This window comes from Caretta caretta, chromosome 26 (assembly GCF_965140235.1).
Source record: "Caretta caretta isolate rCarCar2 chromosome 26, rCarCar1.hap1, whole genome shotgun sequence".
Classification (NCBI taxonomy): domain Eukaryota; kingdom Metazoa; phylum Chordata; order Testudines; family Cheloniidae; genus Caretta; species Caretta caretta.
The window spans coordinates 12947165-12965294 of NC_134231.1; the positions used below are offsets into that span (position 1 = coordinate 12947165).

At 43.4% G+C, this 18130-nt stretch overlaps 1 protein-coding gene across 2 annotated transcripts in view; it reads left to right on the forward strand.

The window, feature by feature from the left end:
* LOC125626500 (tetraspanin-15-like) overlaps positions 1–18130 on the forward strand; it is a 290723-nt gene that overhangs the window by 239749 nt on the left and 32844 nt on the right. For both annotated transcript variants that reach the window (XM_048829543.1, XM_075123508.1), the window contains 2 exons: positions 10425–10478; positions 16342–16458. In XM_048829543.1, coding sequence (XP_048685500.1) covers positions 10425–10478; positions 16342–16458 — 171 coding nt within the window. The remainder of the gene's footprint in view (positions 1–10424; positions 10479–16341; positions 16459–18130) is intronic.

The window sequence follows — 18130 nt, forward strand, 5'->3', positions numbered from 1 at the left end:
TTGGAACAAGATCTCTATTACACCACCTAAAGCAAAAAATGTGTACTAACTATTCCTTTTCCTATTAGTTATACTACTTTCCACTTTTATATTGCTTTGCAAACACTCCAGAGAGCTACAACAAGGCTATGTGCCTCGTAAGTATTCGAGGACAATTAGGGATTTAAGTGGTGCATAGGGCTCATGATGGCCTTCTGCATATAGGTATATTTCATGCACTAAGGAATTAAGCTGCTTACATGGAGTTAAGTACTGTTATCCGTCTCCATCTTGCAGATGGTGAAAAAGACACACAAAAGTGAGTTTCCCCAGGTCACAGAAGCAGACTGACAGAGTTGGGAATAGGATGCAGATCTCCTGACTCTCTCCGTCTTGTGTTCCCCTGTCAGTATGCCTAGTTGTAAGTCACAGCACTTCTCTTAAAGCAAAGCCATGAAATATTGCTGTTGAAACATCGGCAGTGGGTGGAAGGTGAGGATTTTAAAGTGAAATTCAGATTTCTTCAGTGGGAACAAGTTCAACTTTTCTACCATCTGTTATGCTTGTAAGTGTGAATTCTGCTCTGCATCTAGGCAAGAACATAAGAACGACCAGACTGGGTCAGACCAATAGTTCATCTAGCCCAGTATCCTCCGACAGCAGCTGGTGCCAGGTGTTTCAGAGGGAATGAACAGAACGGGGCAATTTATCAACTGATCCATTTTGCCCTGTCATGTTGTCCCAGCTTCTGGCAGTCAGAGGTTTAGGGACACCCCGAACATGGGGTTCTGTCCCTGACCATCTTGGCTAGAAGCCACTGATGAAACTATCCTCCAGGAACTGATCTAATTCTTTTTTGAACCCAGTTACACTTTTGGCCTTTACAACATCCCCTAGCAATGAGAATCATGGGTTGTCTGTGCGTTGTGTGAAGAAGTACTTCCTTCAGTTTGCTTTAAACCTGCTGCCCATTAATGTCATCGGGTGACCCCTGGTTCTTGTGTTCTATGTGAATGGGTAAATAACACTCCCTTACCCTCTTTCTCCACCCAGTCACAATTCTACAGGCTTCTGCAATATCCTTCCAAGATGAACAGGGCCAGTCTTTTTAATCTCTCCTTGTTCAGAAACATTTTTATTCATAGAATATCGGGGTTGGAAGGGACCTCAGGAGGTCATCTAGTCCAACCCCCTGCTCAAAGCAGGACCAATCCCCAACTAAATCATCCCAGCCAGGGCTTTGTCAAGCCTGACCTTAAAAACTTCTAAGGATGGAGATTCCACCACCTCCCAAGGTAACGCATTCCAGTGCTTCACCACCCTCCTAGTGAAATAGTGTTTTATAATATCCATCCTAGACCTCCCCCATGGCAACTTGAGACCATTGCTCCTTGTTCTGTCATTTGCCACCACTGAGAACAGCTGAGCTCCATCCTCTTTGGAACCCCCCTTCAGGTAGTTGAAGGCTGCTATCAAATCCCCCCTCATTGTTCTCTTCTGCAGACTAAACAACCCCAGTTCCCTCAGCCTCTCCTTGTAAGTCATGTGCCCCAGCCCCCTAATAATTTTTGTTGCCCTCCTCTGGACTCTTTCCAATTTGTCCACATCCCTTCTGTAGTGGGGGGACCAAAACTGGACAAAACACTTCATGTGTGGCCTCACCAGTGCCAAATAGAGGGGAATAATCACTTCCCTTGATATGCTGGCAATGTTCCTACTAATACAGCCCAATATGCCTTTGGCCTTCTTGGCAACAAGGGCCCACTGCTCACTCATATCCAGCTTCTCATCCACTGTAATCCCCAGCTCCTTTTCTGCAGAACTGCTGCTTAGCCAGTCAGTCCCCAGCCTGCAGCAGTGCACGGGATTCTTCCTTCCTAAGTGCAGGACTCTGCACTCGTCTTTGTTGAACCTCATGAGATTTCTTTTGGACCAATCCTCCCATTTGTCTAGGTCACTCTGGACCCTATCCCTACCCTCCAGCGTATCTACCTCTTCCCCCAGCTCTGTTGGCCTTCTCTGTCAGCTTTTTTGACTGTTGCTGCACATTGAGCAGATGTTTTCAGAGAACTATTCATGCTGAATCCAAGATCTTTCTTGAATGAAAAAAGCTAATTTAGAACTCATCATTTTGTATGTGTAGTTGGGATTGTTAGGGGGCTTATTCCTTCACCCATTTACTTCCCTGGTCCTTCTCGCATGAACAGAGAGCAACAATACCCGAAGTCCAAAGGTGCAAACAATTCGATGTTTATTGGGGTGAACTTCCAGCAAGCATGATTCCAGTTTCCTTCCTTAGTATCCTCCTTCCCAGCTCTGACACCACAGAGCCTTACACCTGTGTCCCTGTTCCCATTCCTACCCTTAGCCAAACATGATTCCAATTTCCTTACTCCCATTCCCTGTTCCCATTTCCCTCTTTAGCAAAACATGATTCCAATTTCCTTACCCCCATTCCCTGTTCCCATCTCCCTCACCCACATGCCCACACCCCCCCCCACTTCCTCATTGACTACAGATTATATATAGTAAAATACCTTAACCAATCATTTTCCTGAAATTTAACTAACCAATCCTAACGTATTGTAACATGATTATGTAACCAATTATATTCCACCACCTTAATTAGTTTACACCCAGCAAAATTAATTATACAGCAGACAGGAACAATCACAGAACCAGACAGAGATTATACAAACAATAGCAAAGTGGAAACTATAATGACAAGACAATACAGAAGTGAGGGTTTCACATCCCAGCTATTGATAAGTGAGTTCTTGCCAGACAGGATGCTACCAAACTAAGTTTCCTTTTACATTTTCTAGGCACTTCCCTTTCTCTGGAGGTGATAGGAACTATCAGGACAGGATTGTATTCCTAACAGCCGAATAGCACCTTATTTCAGTGTGACTAGTTTGGAATGTGAGGATGTGACTGTTCGCTTCCCAGCTTATGGCTGCCTCTGCTGCTTAGCCAAAGGCCTTAGCCTAAGAACAGGGCCTCAGACTGTCACAGTAAGAGAAGGCCCTTACACCAGCAGACAGTGATTTTGATTCTTTCTTTTATACCTCTATCACTAGCCAAGTGATGAGAATACACCTAAATTCTTAGAGTATAGGCCTTTACAGACAGACCTGAATATCTTTATCCTAACAGGGATTATGTTTTCCAATACATGTGACTTTGCACTAATCGGTATTGACTTTCTTGTGCCATTTTGTTGCCCAGTCACCCAGTTTAGTGAGAGCCCTTTGTAACTCTTTGCAGTCTGCTTTGGATTTACCTGTCTTGAGTAATTTTGTATCATCTGTAAACTTTGCTGCCTCACTGTTTACCCAGTAGCATTGGTCCCAGTACAGATCTTTTGGGGGACCCTGTTATTTACCTCTCTCCATTGTGAAAATTGACTATTTATGCCTGCCATTTGTTTCCTATCTTTTAACAAGTTTCTGATCCATGAGAGGACCTTCTCTCTTATCTCATCACTACTTACTTTAATTAGGAGCCTTTGGTGTGGGACCTTGTCAAAGGCTTTCTGAAACTCCAAGTATCATAGAATCATAGAATATCAGGGTTGGAAGGGACCTCAGGAGGTCATCTAGTCCAACCCCCTGCTCAAAGCAGGACCAATCCCCAATTAAATCATCCCAGCCAGGGCTTTGTCAAGCCTGACCTTAAAAACTTCTAAGGAAGGAGATTCCACCACCTCCCTAGGCAACGCATTCCAGTGTTTCACCACCCTCCTAGTGAAGAAGTTTTTCCTAATATCCAACCTAAACCTCCCCCACTGCAACTTGAGACCATTACTCCTTGTCCTGTCCTCTTCCACCACTGAGAATAGTCTAGAACCATCCTCTCTGGAACTACCTCTCAGGTAGTTGAAAGCAGCTATCAAATCCCCCCTCATTCTTCTCTTCTGCAGACTAAACAATCCCAGTTCCCTCAGCCTCTCCTCATAAGTCATGTGTTCCAGACCCCTAATCATTTTTGTTGCCCTTTGCTGGACTCTCTCCAATTTATCCACATCCTTCTTGTAGTGTGGGGCCCAAAACTGGACACACCTAGGTCCTGTCACCCCTAGGTCCTTTTCCGCAGAACTGCTGCCTAGCCATTCGGTCCCTAGTCTGTAGCTGTGCATTGGGTTCTTCTGTCCTAAGTGCAGGACCTGCACTTATCCTTATTGAACCTCATCAGATTTCTTTTGGCCCAATCCTCCAATTTGTCTAGGTCCCTCTGTATCTTATCCCTGCCCTCCAGCGTATCAACCACTCCTCCCAGTTTAGTATCATCCGCAAATTTGCTGAGAGTGCAATCCACACCATGCTCCAGATCATTTATGAAGATATTGAACAAAACCGGCCCCAGGACCGACCCCTGGGGCACTCCACTTGACACCGGCTGCCAACTAGACATGGAGCCATTGATCACTACCAGTTGAGCCCGACAATCTAGCCAACTTTCTACCCACCTTATAGTGCATTCATCCAGCCCATACTTCTCTACACTAAGTACACTATATCCCCTTGATCACTGTATCCACATGCTTGTTGACAACCTCAAAGAATTCTAATAGATTGAGGTATAATTTCTCTTTACAAAAGCCGTTTTGACTTTTCCCCAACGCATTGTGTTCATCTATGTGTCTATTCTTTATTATACTTTCAGGCAATTTATCTGGTACTGAAGTCAGGCTTACCAGCCTGTAATTGCCAGGATCACCTCTGGAGCCTTTTTTTAAAATCCGCGTTGCATTAACTTCTCTCCAGTCATCTGATACAGAGGCTAATTTAAGCAATTGTTTACGAACCACAGTTAGTAGTTCCACAATTTCATATTTGAGTTCCTTCAGAACTCTTGGGTGAATACCATCTGGTCCTGGTGACTTATTACTTAGTGACTTCTGAGGTTTTGCTGTTAGTTTTTGTGTCTTTTGCTAGTTGCTCTTCAAATTCTCTTTTGGCCTGCCTAATTATAGTTTTGCACTTGGCTTGCCAGAGTTTATGTTCCTTTGTATTTTCTTCTGTAGGACTTACTTCCAATTTTTAAAGGATGTCTTTTTGCGACTGTCTCTTTTACCCTGTTGTTTAGCCAGGATGGCATTTTTTGGGCCTCTTATAAATTTTTTTTTATTTGGGGGAATATGTTTAATTTGAGCCTCTATTATGGTGTTTTAAATAGTTTATATTAAGCCTGCAGGCACTTCATTGTTCCTTTTAATTTCCCTTTAACTAGATTCCTCATTTTTGTGTCTTTCCCCTTTTTGAAGTTAAATACTACTGTGGTGGGTGTCTTTGGTATTTTCCCCCCTACAAGGATGTTAATTTAATTACCTTTTGGTCGCTATTATCAAGCGATTCTGCTGCGTGCACCTCTTGGACCAGATCCTGTGCTCCACTTAGGTCTAAATCAAGAATTGCCTCTCCCCTTGTGGTTTTCAGGATTAGCTGTTCCAAGAAGCAGTCATTAATGTCAGGAAATTTTATCTCTGCATCCCATTCTGAAGTGACATGTACCTAGCCAATATGGGGATAGTTGAAATCCCCCCATTATTATTGGGTTTTCTGGTTTTGTAGCCTCTCTAATCTCCGATGAAGTGAGCTGTAGCTCACGAAAGCTTATGCTCAGATAAAGTTGTTAGTCCCTACGGTGCCACAAGTACTCCTTTTCTTTTTGTGGATACAGACTAACACGGCTGCTACTCTGAAATCTAATCTCCCTGAATATTTTGCAGTCTGGTCAGGTGGTTGGTAATATATTCCTACTCCTATCCTCTTATTATTAAAGCATGGAATTTTTACCCATAGAGATTCTGTGGTTCAGTTTGAGTCATTTAAGATTTTTGCTATATTTGACTCTATGCTTTCTTTCGCATATAATGCTACTTCCCCACCAGCATGACCTACTCTGTAATTACGGTATATTTTGTACTCTAGTATTACTGTGTCCCATTGATTAGCATCATTCCACCAAGCTTCTGTAATGTCTATTATATCCATATCCTCATTTAAAAACAGCAGTCAGGTTCACCCATCATAGTATTTAGACTTCTAGCATTAGTATACAAGCACTTGTAAAATTTGTCAGTATTTAGAAAGACTATGTGCAAGCTGTTATTGGCCACCTTGTATGTTAAAATTAATATTGCTGATAATGGGCCAATAATACAGTGAATATAAATGTTATTTGAAAACCCATGTTTCTCCCGCATCTTATCTATCAAGGTTTTTCTGTTCAAGGAAATTAAAATATCTCTTAATAGAAAGAGAAGAGATTGGCACAGATGAAATCCAAAAGCTAGGACAGACATATTTAAAAGCTAAGTAGACCAGATTGGTGTACCAGAAATATCTGATGCAGCTGGGAGCAGGTGTCATGATGTCATTACTGAACCTGAAGGCTGTGTGGGCACCGGGTCGGGAAATTGAGATGATAAAAGAACCCTGAGTCATTTAATGCAAAGTTGGAAATAGCTGGAATAGGAGAAAGTGCCAGACAAATACATTTTCAAAAATTAATTGATGACAGAACCTTATGGTCAAATCCTATAGAATTTAATAGGGATTATGCCAGTAGGATTTTTATTGAAATTCAACAGGTTTGCATAGGTTTTTAGAACATTTTCTATGGAATTTGAGTGAGAAAGTTACCCATGCAATAGATTTTTGGCTCAACCCCTGGAATTCCAAAGCAGCAGCATTATAGATATATTGTATTCACACCCAAACACCTAGAAATACAAGACCGAGCCCCCAGAACCTTACAGGGCTATGCTTTTCTATTTACATTCTATAAGATGCAGAACCTGTAGACAGTTTCACTGTGATTAAATTCTGTAGGACTTTTCCAGAAGTGCAGAAGAAGTCTTGCAAAGACAGCTCAAAAGACTTCATGGATGTTGATGTTATTGGGTCCTAATGCAACCTTTCTGGGTAGAACCCATGGGAAGAGAATACATGGGAAAACCCACCACAAGGTTCACCACATAGTTTTATCAAGAGCTGGTTGGGAATTTTCCAACAAAATAGTTTTTCGTCAGAAAATGTTGATTTGTCAAAACTGAAACTTTTCACAAGAAACTACCCTGGAAACTCTCACCGGGAAAGCTTTCTTGGGTCCACGGTGAAATTGCTAGTCAAAATCTGTATCTGTGTGTAGAGCCCAGTGGTTAGCACACTTATTGGGGAAGTGGGAGACCCGGCTTTAAGTATCTGCTCTGAATCAGGCAGAGCAGGAATTTGAAGCCAGGTGTCTCATATTCCAAAGAAATGCCCTAACCACAGAGATATTAACAATTCTGGGGAGGGGGATGTATGTGTGTCACTCCTTGCCACCCCACCCTCACCTTCTGTTCTGTGAAAAACCTCAGAAGACCTCAATTTTGTCCTGACATAGAATGGGAAATATCTGGAAAATGTTCACAGGGTAGGAAAATTGTTTCCCATCCAGCTCTAGTTTCATCCTAGTACTCCCTTCCGGCGGGAGTGGGGGGTTCTCTAAAACTATGGAGCTGTGATATCGACTTGGCAGTTCTGTTCTCAGCCCTGTGAACCTGCGTGGTGAGCCAGCATCTTCGCTGCTCTACAGCGAATCATCGCTGCTTGCAATGAGAAGTTCTCCCCTAATACTCAGCACTTTTCATCCATAGATCTCAAAGTGCTTAACAAAAGTGGGTAAGTATCATTGTCCTCCAGTGCCTGGACATGCTCTGGTGGCACTAAAAATGAGCTTGGAGGGGGAACGTGTGCTGGTCAGTATGAATTAAACCTAAAGGTCTGCAAACATTAAACACATTACACATCATGTTTCCCTTCAGGGAAAGTAGCCCTGTGCAGAGGACAGCTGGTTTAATGGCTTCACTGTTGCATTCCACAGCAAAAAGTACTTGAGGGGGCATTAAACCACAGCTGCGTTTGTAGACCCCATTCTATGGGGGAGCATCAGCCCTTCAGGAGGGACATAATAGGCTCAGCATGGGAGGTCCTTGGGCCCTGTATCTGGTACAGTCCTGGAGATGTGTCCTACAGCAATTGTGTTGCTATGCAGGGTGCAGTCCATTGAATAACATGTTTAACAAAAACGAAAACCCTGCTTTCATGCAGGACAGGTGAAATGGCAAGGCTCCAGAACTATAAGTCAAGCAAGATTCAGGTCTGGTATAACTGTTGTCATGGAGTGTGGAGGAGTCAGGGCCCTGCACTCCCCCGCTTCCTGCGATTCCCCGTGACTCTTAGCCAGCCAGTAAAATGGAAGGTTTATTAGACAACAGGAACACAGTTCCAAACAGAATTTGTAGGTACAAACAGGACCCCTCCGTCAGGTCCCTCTCAGGTTTGCTCAGACCACTCCAAACTGAAACCCCCTCCAGCAGTCTCTCCCCAGTCTCCCCCCGGTTCCTCCTCCAGCCTTTGTCCAGCTTCCCGGGCAAAAGGTGTCATCTGGCCCCAATCCCCCTTCTGGGCTCAGGTTACAGGTTCAGGTATCGTCCCTCCAGTGAAGCCACCCCCTGCTATCCCATCCCCAATGCAGACAGTCCCAGTAAAACTCCCCTGCAACATCCCCAGATCAATCCTCCCCACTCCCAGCTCCTTCACAACTCTGTACTCCAGGGTGTGAAAAACACACCCCTGCATGATGTAGTTATACCAACCTAACCCACTGTGTAGACGGTGCTATGTCGACCCCGTCAGCATTGCTGCTGCCTCTCGGGGTGGGAGCTTATCTACGCCGACGGGAGAGCTCTTCGTTAAAGTGCTACAGTGGTGCACCCATGGGCACAGCTGGGCCGATGCAGCGTAAGTGATGACGCATCCTTAAAAGGATGACACCATCCTCAGTGACACCAAAGCCCCCTTTATACCGTTCTGGCAACATCATGGCGCCTTAACACAGGCATGAATTACATTTGCCCTCATTCAGAGGCCCCATTGCACTGTCCGAATGGTGCAAATGAGAAGCAAACCCAAAGGATGAAATCCTGATCCCACTGAAGTCAACGGGAGCTTTCCCATTGACGTCAGTGCAGCCAGGATTTCACCCGTGTGCCCCATATAACACGCACACACGCTCCTGAGCAATGGAGTTATATCAGCCTTTTTAACTCTGTTCTGTTTGCCACAGACAGGCAGATTAGCAGTGCATAAATGGAAATGGAAAAAGGCGTGTTTTACAATAGCCCTGAGCAGTGACATATTGTCAAAACAACTATTTGTGGTAAAGAAATGTTAGAATAATTTCCTCACCAATTATAGAAGGACCAGACTGGGGCTTAATGGCTGCAGCCTGTTCTACGGTTTCTTTTATGCCACATTTTACAGAAAAGCACAATTTTCTCCAAAATGTGCACATTTCTCCTTTTCATCTCTGTGCCTCTAAAACATGGAAAGTTTGTTTTCTTGTCTAGCAGCTTTTACTGGTTGCCAAAATTGTCTCATTGCTAAAATTATTATGCTTTCAATGGGGCCATTGTATGGACACAACGCACCTTTTGAAATATACACCTAATCTCAGTTTATTGCCTTGAAATAAGAAAGCTTCTGTTTGATCCACAAAATAAGCGAACATGCATTATAGTCCTGGTCCTGAGGCATGGTGAATTCCTTCTTATCAGTGTATTCAGCAGGCCTTCTGCTAACTTCCCTGACAATTCTCAGGCTTCTCTGCCTTTCCTGGTATTATCAAGAATCAAAATGACCAAAAACCAGAAGAAGGTCCGCTCTCTGACAGAACTGGGATGGAAATGGTGGGCCGCTCATGTGAAACCTGCTCCTTTGTAATTCCCAAGCCACTTTCTAAACCTCTCTTGGAAAAGTCCCATGGACCATAGAGAATGAGAGTTTGTGTTCTAACATTATCACGTTCTCCAATGAGGGTATAGGCCCTGATTCCTGAAGCACTTAGATCACCCCAAGGGGAGAGATGTTACTGAGGGTGGTGTAATAGGCCATATAACTAGGAGTAATGGAGTGAAATTAAACAAAGAGAAAATAAAGAAAAATTTCCCAGTAGGAACCTGCATAAACTCCCAAATGAATTGGTAGGAGCCCCTCCCTGAATCGCTGCAAACTGGACCTAGCAAACACTGGACGTCACATTGTAGGTGGCAGCTCTGCATTAGCCAGCGTGGAATTAGCTAAGATGGCTGGATGGGAAAGACCTCACTGCTGCTATGGGAAAAACTCCATGCATATTACTGACTCTCAGGCATCCGTTAGAAAGCTCTGGGAGTATATTGCTTAGTCTGTAGCTTTTGTGTTGTGTTGGAAAAAGTCCCCACTGATGTCAGAGTCAGAGGCTTGTTAACTACTTGTCTTGTGTTTGTGATGACAAGTCTGAGACACAAGCTCCAGAGACAGTGGGAGCAGCTTGTATATGTCTCAGGATTTTTTTTTTTTTTTGCATTTCCTCAAAACTCAGCTCTAAGCCTGAAACAATTTTCCTGTTAATAGGTCCCTGGAGAAGTCATCAACACTCTGTGTGGATACAAGACCCTTGAAAAAGAGGTAACATACACCTTTTATTTGCAATGTATCTCTGAGGGACCTGGGGATGTTTAGTCTACGGAAGAGAAGAATGAGGGGGGATTTGATAGCTGCTTTCAATTACCTGAAAGGGGGTTCCAAAGAGGATGGCTCTAGACTGTTCTCAGTGGTAGCAGATGACAGAACAAGGAGTAATGGTCTCAAGTTGCAGTGGGGGAGATTTAGGTTGGATATTAGGAAAAACTTTTTCACTGTGAGGGTGGTGAAAGACTGGAATGCGTTACCTAGGGAGGTGGTGGAATCTCCTTCCTTAGAAGTTTTTAAGGTCAGGCTTGACAAAGCCCTGGCTGGGATGAATTAATTGGCGATCGGTCCTGCTTTGAGCAGGGGATTGGACTAGATGACCTCCTGAGGTCCCTTCCAACCCTGATATTCTATAATTCTGTGATTCTCTGCTTGCTGGCTACTTCTTCATGGGCCATCCATTATAAAGGCATATGCTACTTTAGGAGCTATATGCAGGACTGGATGATTCAGGCACACTCTCTTACGAGGAGTCTCAGGAAGGAATACTGCTTTGAGGGGTGGTGTTGGGGAGAGTGCGGTATATCTTATTTGTGCTGCAGGGTTATTTGGTCAATGTCCTACTTCATGAATTGTTGTTCATTTTCCTATTGATTGGTCATGTGTCTAATCAACCACTCGGGTGCCTAAAAATGAGAGAGGTGTCTCTCTGGGTTTTCTCATCTGCTATAAATCCAATCCTCTGGTGCATCAGAACCAAGCAAAATTAATAAATGTACCTTCTTTTCTAAGAGCTGATGAGCTGAAGAAGGCTTAATTGGGGGTATTTTCTCTGTATTTTTATAACTAAGCTATTTTTGTGACGGGTTTCATTTTTTTTTTAAAGAAAACTTTTATCAGAGAAGAGCAGTCTGCTTTCCAGCAGTCTGAGCAATGGACAGAAGAAAGTCCTTGTGATGTCCGTTTTTGGGGCAGTGATTGTCTTGCTGTAATGTCTACAACATCTAGCACAGTGGGATCCATGGCCAGGGCTAATAGTCATTACCACAAGACAGACAAATAGTGGATTCTTTTTTCAGCACCTTGCCTTCCGAAGGACATCATGTCGCCACTAAAATGCAGGGCATCCGTCTCTGGAGAGGGGCATGCAGCAGTCCCCACACAATCCCTGTAATTTATTATTCTTGTTACATGCTTAATATTGGGGTCACTCTCAGCAGCTCCAGTAAGATCAGGACCTCATTGTGCCAACTGCTGTCCAAACAAAGAGGAAGATCTGGTCCCTGCCTCAGCCATAGGAGCAGGATTACATTTTTAAACAATGCTGCCAGAGCACGACCCCCACTCTTCTTATAAGCATCATCAGATTTCTAAGGTCTGCACAGAGCGGGAAGACCTTGAGTCTTTCAAAGTCTCGTCTATAATGAGTAAATTGAATGGAGTGCAACTTATCAAATTCAGAAAGGCCAAGGGCCAAATTTGAACCTTTACCTTTCAAGGTACTTTCAAAGCAACTTTCAAGTCTGATTATCAGACCACTGAGCCATCCTTGCCACATTAGAATGAAATTTGAAACCTTGCCCTGCCACCTAGTTAATTCTATACATAACTATGATGTCTGTTAGTTGGCTATAGGTGAAAGGAAAGATTTCATTACTGTCAAAGGGGAAAACAAACAATAGAGGCTCAAGCGTCAGCTGCCGCTATAAATACAATAAATATGCTGTAAAATGCTCTTTAGTAACTTTGTAATAAAGGTCGTTCACCCAGAACCTTTTCCACCTGCACATTATTCATTTGGGGATAATTAAGTTAAAAAGCTGCTAGGCAAATAGAAAAATAAATCAGAAAGCCAGAATGCTAAGCTCTCCTTTATAAAGGACTGTCTGATGTATCAATTACAACTGGCTTGTCATGCAGATCCTGAGCCCAGAAGCATGATGCCTCCAAAAATAAACATGTCCACTGCAAATGGTAACTTGTGTTTACAGCTTCGAAAGATCATTAAACCTGTCATCTCCTCATCCCCAGCTGATTCTATGTGACAAACATGATAATTAAAAAGGTGAGGAGGGCACGGTGCAGCCTGTCCAACAACAACAACTAAAAGGAGGTAAAGCAAAGTGTATGAATCGTGCATTTTCATGACAGGTTGGTTTGTCCTTTGAAAGGCTTTCAACTCCAAATCTGACAGGAAGGTTGTCTCCTGTCTTACAAAGGCTTGGAAAGACGTGCGGAGTGTCCTCACCTGTCATACTCAACTACTTCATTGAGGGAGCATTTCACTGTCATCCTTTTAATCTCTGAGGAGGATGTCATTTCTGGATTGTGGGGCTGCTTTTCCTCTCCATGGCTGCCCAGAGATTGCTCTCTCTGTGCAATTGCTTTTCTTTTTGTAACCGACCCACAATGTGGGGGGGGGGGGCTGCTCTTACCTCAGATGGTTGACCAACGAGTACTGCTGAGCTTTTCAAGGTGGATAACTTGTTAATTCCACCAACAAAGGCCTGTGTAACACACCAGGGTGTAGGAGATGCAACCTAGTGGTCAGAGCAGAATCAGAGGTGTGGTTGAGGACAAGCCAATGGTCAGAGACACAGTCACTTGTTTATTGAGCCCAGCCAAGCTCATTGGGCTGCTAAACGACCATGCCTAGAGCCAGCTGAGTTCCTGACAGCCTGAAGTTGCCCCATCTATAGGAATCTCTTCTCTCATGGTGGCAGATGCTGTTGTGAAGCACGTTATTTACACAGTATTGTTATTTATTTGTTTTGCAGTAGTACCTGTCCACCCTTCTCAAGGATCAGGCCCCCTTTTGCTAAAGAACAGAGGGTCCCTGCCCCAAAGAGCTTACAGTCTCTGAGTGCATTTTTAAGTGCATCAGAAACACATCTGTAAAAGCTGCTAATAAAAATAAAGATTTTCCATTTTATAGCACCTTTCCTCCTTCACAACTATTAATTAAAGTGAGGCAGGTTGGTTTTGTGGTTAGATCCCAGGACTGGATGTCGAGAGACCAAGGTTCTGTTCTGTATCTTTCAAACTGTGTGATCTAGGGTTGCCTCAATTTCCACATCTTGTAAAATGGGCACCATACTTCCCTTCCTCACCAGAGTCTGGTCCATGCATCTTTTCTGCCTGATGTGAAATGTTTTGACATCCTCTGATGGCAGGTGCCAGAAGTGCAACAATTTATTATTTAGCATTAAGCCTCATGATACGCCTGTGAGGTAGGTTAATATTCTATACAATTGACAGGTACCAGAGGCAGAGACAGGCTAAGTCATTTTCCCAAGGTCATACAGGGTCTAATCTGAAAGTGCCAGCCGTTGCCAGCCTCCATTGGAGAGGGCTGAGGGTGCTGAGCAGGCCCGCTTCAGAGGTAGGAACAGAACCAAAGCATTGTTTCCTCGTTATTTGCTCTGACTACTAGACCAACACACACCTGTTGTCATTACCCCAAATTCAGAGCTTGACACACTGTGTGAGTAAACAAAAAGCCTTCAGTCTGTCAAAAGAAAAGGAGGACTTGTGGCACCATAAGTCCTCCTTTTCTTTTTGCAGATACAGACTAACACGGCTGCTACTCTGAATTCAGTCTGTCAGGAATTCAGCAAACGGATCATCTCAAAGGCTTAGAAACTCACACTGCTCTGGGTTTTGTTTTTATGTGAAGGAGAGGGAATTATGAAATCTGAAGGCAAATCAAAGACGTAACCGATCAAGTGGAAAAGGCAATGGTGGTTTGCTGGGAAACCGTTTGTGTAGGATGGGATTTGGGCATGCAGTGCATACAGGAGAGAGGGAGAGATGGTGTTTATATTCCTATTAGCATTTTCTCCGAGTAACAGCAACTAGATTGTTTTCTGACACTGAATTCCTGAGTGATCTGATTTGAGAACTTCAGGGAACTGAATATTCATTTCTCTGATTTCCAGAAGAGGCTTTTAAGGTGCTGCATGTAACCCTACGCAGTATGGCTGCCTGTCTTCCTTCCTCTTGTGGCTGGCTCATGTATAGAGGTCTGTACAGCCTTTGAGCTGTGAAACTTGTGTTTTACTCAGGCAGTAGAGGTTCATGCTTCTAGATCCAGAGATCAATGCTTGACCTTTCCAGGTATGATATGTTACATGTACATACAGGATTATCTCATTGACTGCAACATTAAGGGCCAAATTGCAGCTGTCTCAATATTAAAGCTAGTGCTTCGTGAGCACAGGGTATGAGTGGAGGACCATTAGCACTGCTTACAGTGCTGTGCGCCCCAAGCGGGACAGGACCAGGTGGAAATGGGCACATGGACAGAGCCCCGCCCATAGTACACACCTAACAATGCTGCTAGGAGCACACGCTGCAGTTTGTGTGTTTTGGTTTGCTCCGTTTTCCCCAGCTCCTGCCCAGCATAGGTAGGATGCTTCCAGACTGCACCCTAGCACAGCTCTGGCTGGCGTAGTTGTAATGTAGCCCAGAATCTGTTTGGTCTATGTTTATAATATTATAGAAGCGTAATGAAAAATTCCAGTTTATAGCCAGGTGCAATAGGAATTTTAAGAAGGTGAAATCTACCATCTGCCTCATGACCTCCCCCTTCTGAATGCTTGTAAATTTCAGTGTGTTGATAACAGTCGCAAGCCAAAGTTCCCCTAATACAGCTCTTAGTCCTCAAGTGGATTCAGTCTCCCATCTTTTCAAAAACTGCAAACGGGGGTATTCGCTGTGCAATCGTTTTGTCTTGTGGATGCACAGGTGCACTCTAAAGACGGTCAACTTATTTCATTTAGGGTGCCTATGCTAATGATTTTTGGCCACTATTAACGTGGAATGGATTTAAACCAGTGACTCAGCAGACGTGCAAGACTCCATCTCACCGATCATGACACATCTTTCTGAGCTGAAGGAGTCTTTCTTGGGCCAATTCCAAAATCGGATACACCAGATTAGCTGTTGTGGATTTATAGTATACAGGCATAAATGAGACTAGAATTCACCCCTTTTTGTCGTCTAATTTGTGAATGGTCTCTAAGACTCTGGATTCGTTTTTTTCTATCTTGAATATTTTCCAGCTAGTTTCCTCTTAAAATCATACATCATCAAAATGCAGCCTCTGTTCTCTCTATGGGATTAAGAAAAGCAACAGCAGTACCATAAGCCCAATGCAGAAACAGGAGTTAAACACAGCTGCTGACTCAAATGTGTTCCAATACTTTAGATATCATAGGTCATTTTAATAGGCCTCCACTGTGGCAGGGGAGGTCAATACCCATAATTTACTGCAATGTATTTTGCTGCTACTGCACTGCACAAATTCTATCAAGGCCAGTGAAATTACAGCCACGTAAAAGCAATCCTCCTTTAGCATTTATGGCTGTCCCTTATTTTGTTCCCAGGTTTTAGCAGACAGGTGGGCTCATTTAGGAAAGAGAGAGGTCTGTGCATGGTGACGCACTTCCAGAGATCTCACAGAAAATACATCTAGTAACCACAGCCAATCAAAGTGCAGATCAAACTGAGCTGGCTGAAGTTGTTATAGTTTTAGGTAGAAAAGCTTTGGGCTTGAATTTTAAATGCACAAGGAAGGTAAAGGTTAACCATGAGATTTACCCTGATTTCCGTGCATTGTGTAAGAATTGCATCCACTCTTTAAAAAGATGCATTTTTTACATACTTAGTGGTTGCATCCTAGTATAAAAAGCTTTGGAAGTGAATATTGCAAAGAAATAAGTTACACCTGGGTGTAACATATACCTTGGAATCTAATCACTGGCAACCCGGATCACTTCAAAGGCACAAAGAGCAGTCAGGCTCCCAACTCCCATTGGTTTTCAAAGTATCTTACTCCCTGGTTTTGTTCTGCTTGCAGCGACTGCAACTGGTTGACATTATCCATGTGCGAGGTTGTATCCATGCAGTTGGCCTGTGGTTTAAAGACAACTTTGAAGTCACTTTTGGGATAGTTTGTTCCTTGCTGCTTCCACAGGTACGTGAGAACTCTTTGTCATTCACTATCATCATCCTAAGGGACTTGCCCTTTTCCAGTCATTACTTGCAGGGTTATGTAAAAGGGGGGAAATCTACTTTATTTTCACCTCCAGCTTTGTGTGTCAGCTGGAAAATGGTCCTCTGCTTCCTCTGACGAGGACATAGGGAAGGATGGTTGTTACCTGCTGTACTGATCTGCTAAAATTAGATGGGCTATCACACTTCTTCAGCTAAGTGCCATGTAGTGTAGGGTACACCTTGGGGGTGAAAGGACACGGGAAAGCTCCTCTTGTTTTCCTTTCCAAAAATTTAACAGCAGTACGCATCCTGAAGTTAGCCAGCTAGGCATTAAGCACTTTTGGGCTTCTGGATTCTTGGCAGGTAAAGTCTGCAAGTAATGTATTGAACTGTTTTGTGTTCACTCCTGTAGGAGAACAGACATTGCTGTATCCTTTATAAACTGTTGGAATGAAATTAGGTACTTTGTCCTTAAGGCAAGCCACTGCTTCAATGCGCTTCTAGGAGTAAAACCATATGACACGCATGAGAGAGGACCACCATCTTCTGGAGCATAACTGTAACCCTGGGCTCCTCTGCTATATTGTCCCAACAAGTATTAACTCTCGGCTTTGATTTTGCAAAACCAGAAGTGGTTTGGATTCAGGTCCCATCTCATGTGATTCCCACAAAACTGGTTCTGCTCCACCTCTGATTTTTGTTTACAGAGAATTCTTTGAATGTGAACTTCAAGATATACATTGACACAATAGGGGAACTTTCCCTGTTCCAGAGGGAGTGCACAGCATTGAAAAATCATCAGTTAGTTCTTAAGCAGAAACCTCTTTCTGCAAGACCAGGGTGTTCATAGAAACTGTGGGAGCTGAACATACAGCCTCTTCTTTTACTTAGCCATGAGCACACACTGTTGCCAGTAGCAATGCACTTTGTCAGCACCGACGGTTTTTACTGCACCCTGTAGTTCAGAGGAATAAGTCACTGTAAGTCAGGTACACTATTCTAATTACATTGGTATGTTGCTAGAAAACTTTCTTGAACATACTCTTGTGTCTCAAGTCGCATCCCTCACCAATTAACCTGTGATGGCCTAAAATATTGGATATGTGGTAATTTTTTTCTATTTTTATTTGCTCCTAAAGAAAGGTTGTGGAATGCATTGGTGCATACAGTTTATCTGTGCCTGCTACAAAATATTCTCTAACTGTGCAGATATGCGATCCATTCAGTCTTTCATGGTGAAAGGAATCTGGATTCTGAATAGTATGAATCTGAAGCATTTATGGCCAGTTTGGGGGCTTGCTTTCTAAACTGATTGGTGTTGGGTTGCTTTCTCAGCTGACTGCATATTTAATGGACCCATTTAATTTTGACATAAGGTGCTTGGAACTGCTACCAAAAGAACCCAAGCTGGAGACATATAACAATACACTAGAGGCTAAAACAGAGGGAGGCCGGATTGGGACTTGATATTTAGCATTAATTAGTCCTGCCACGAGTGCAGGGGACTGGACTAGATTACTTCTCAAGGTCCCTTCCAGTTCTATGATTCTGTGATTCTATATACCGTTGTTGTTTATCCTACCTCAGCAGCCCTAAGAAAGAAGTGATGCTTACACACAGAGAGGATATAGGTTGTTTACCTAAAAACCTAT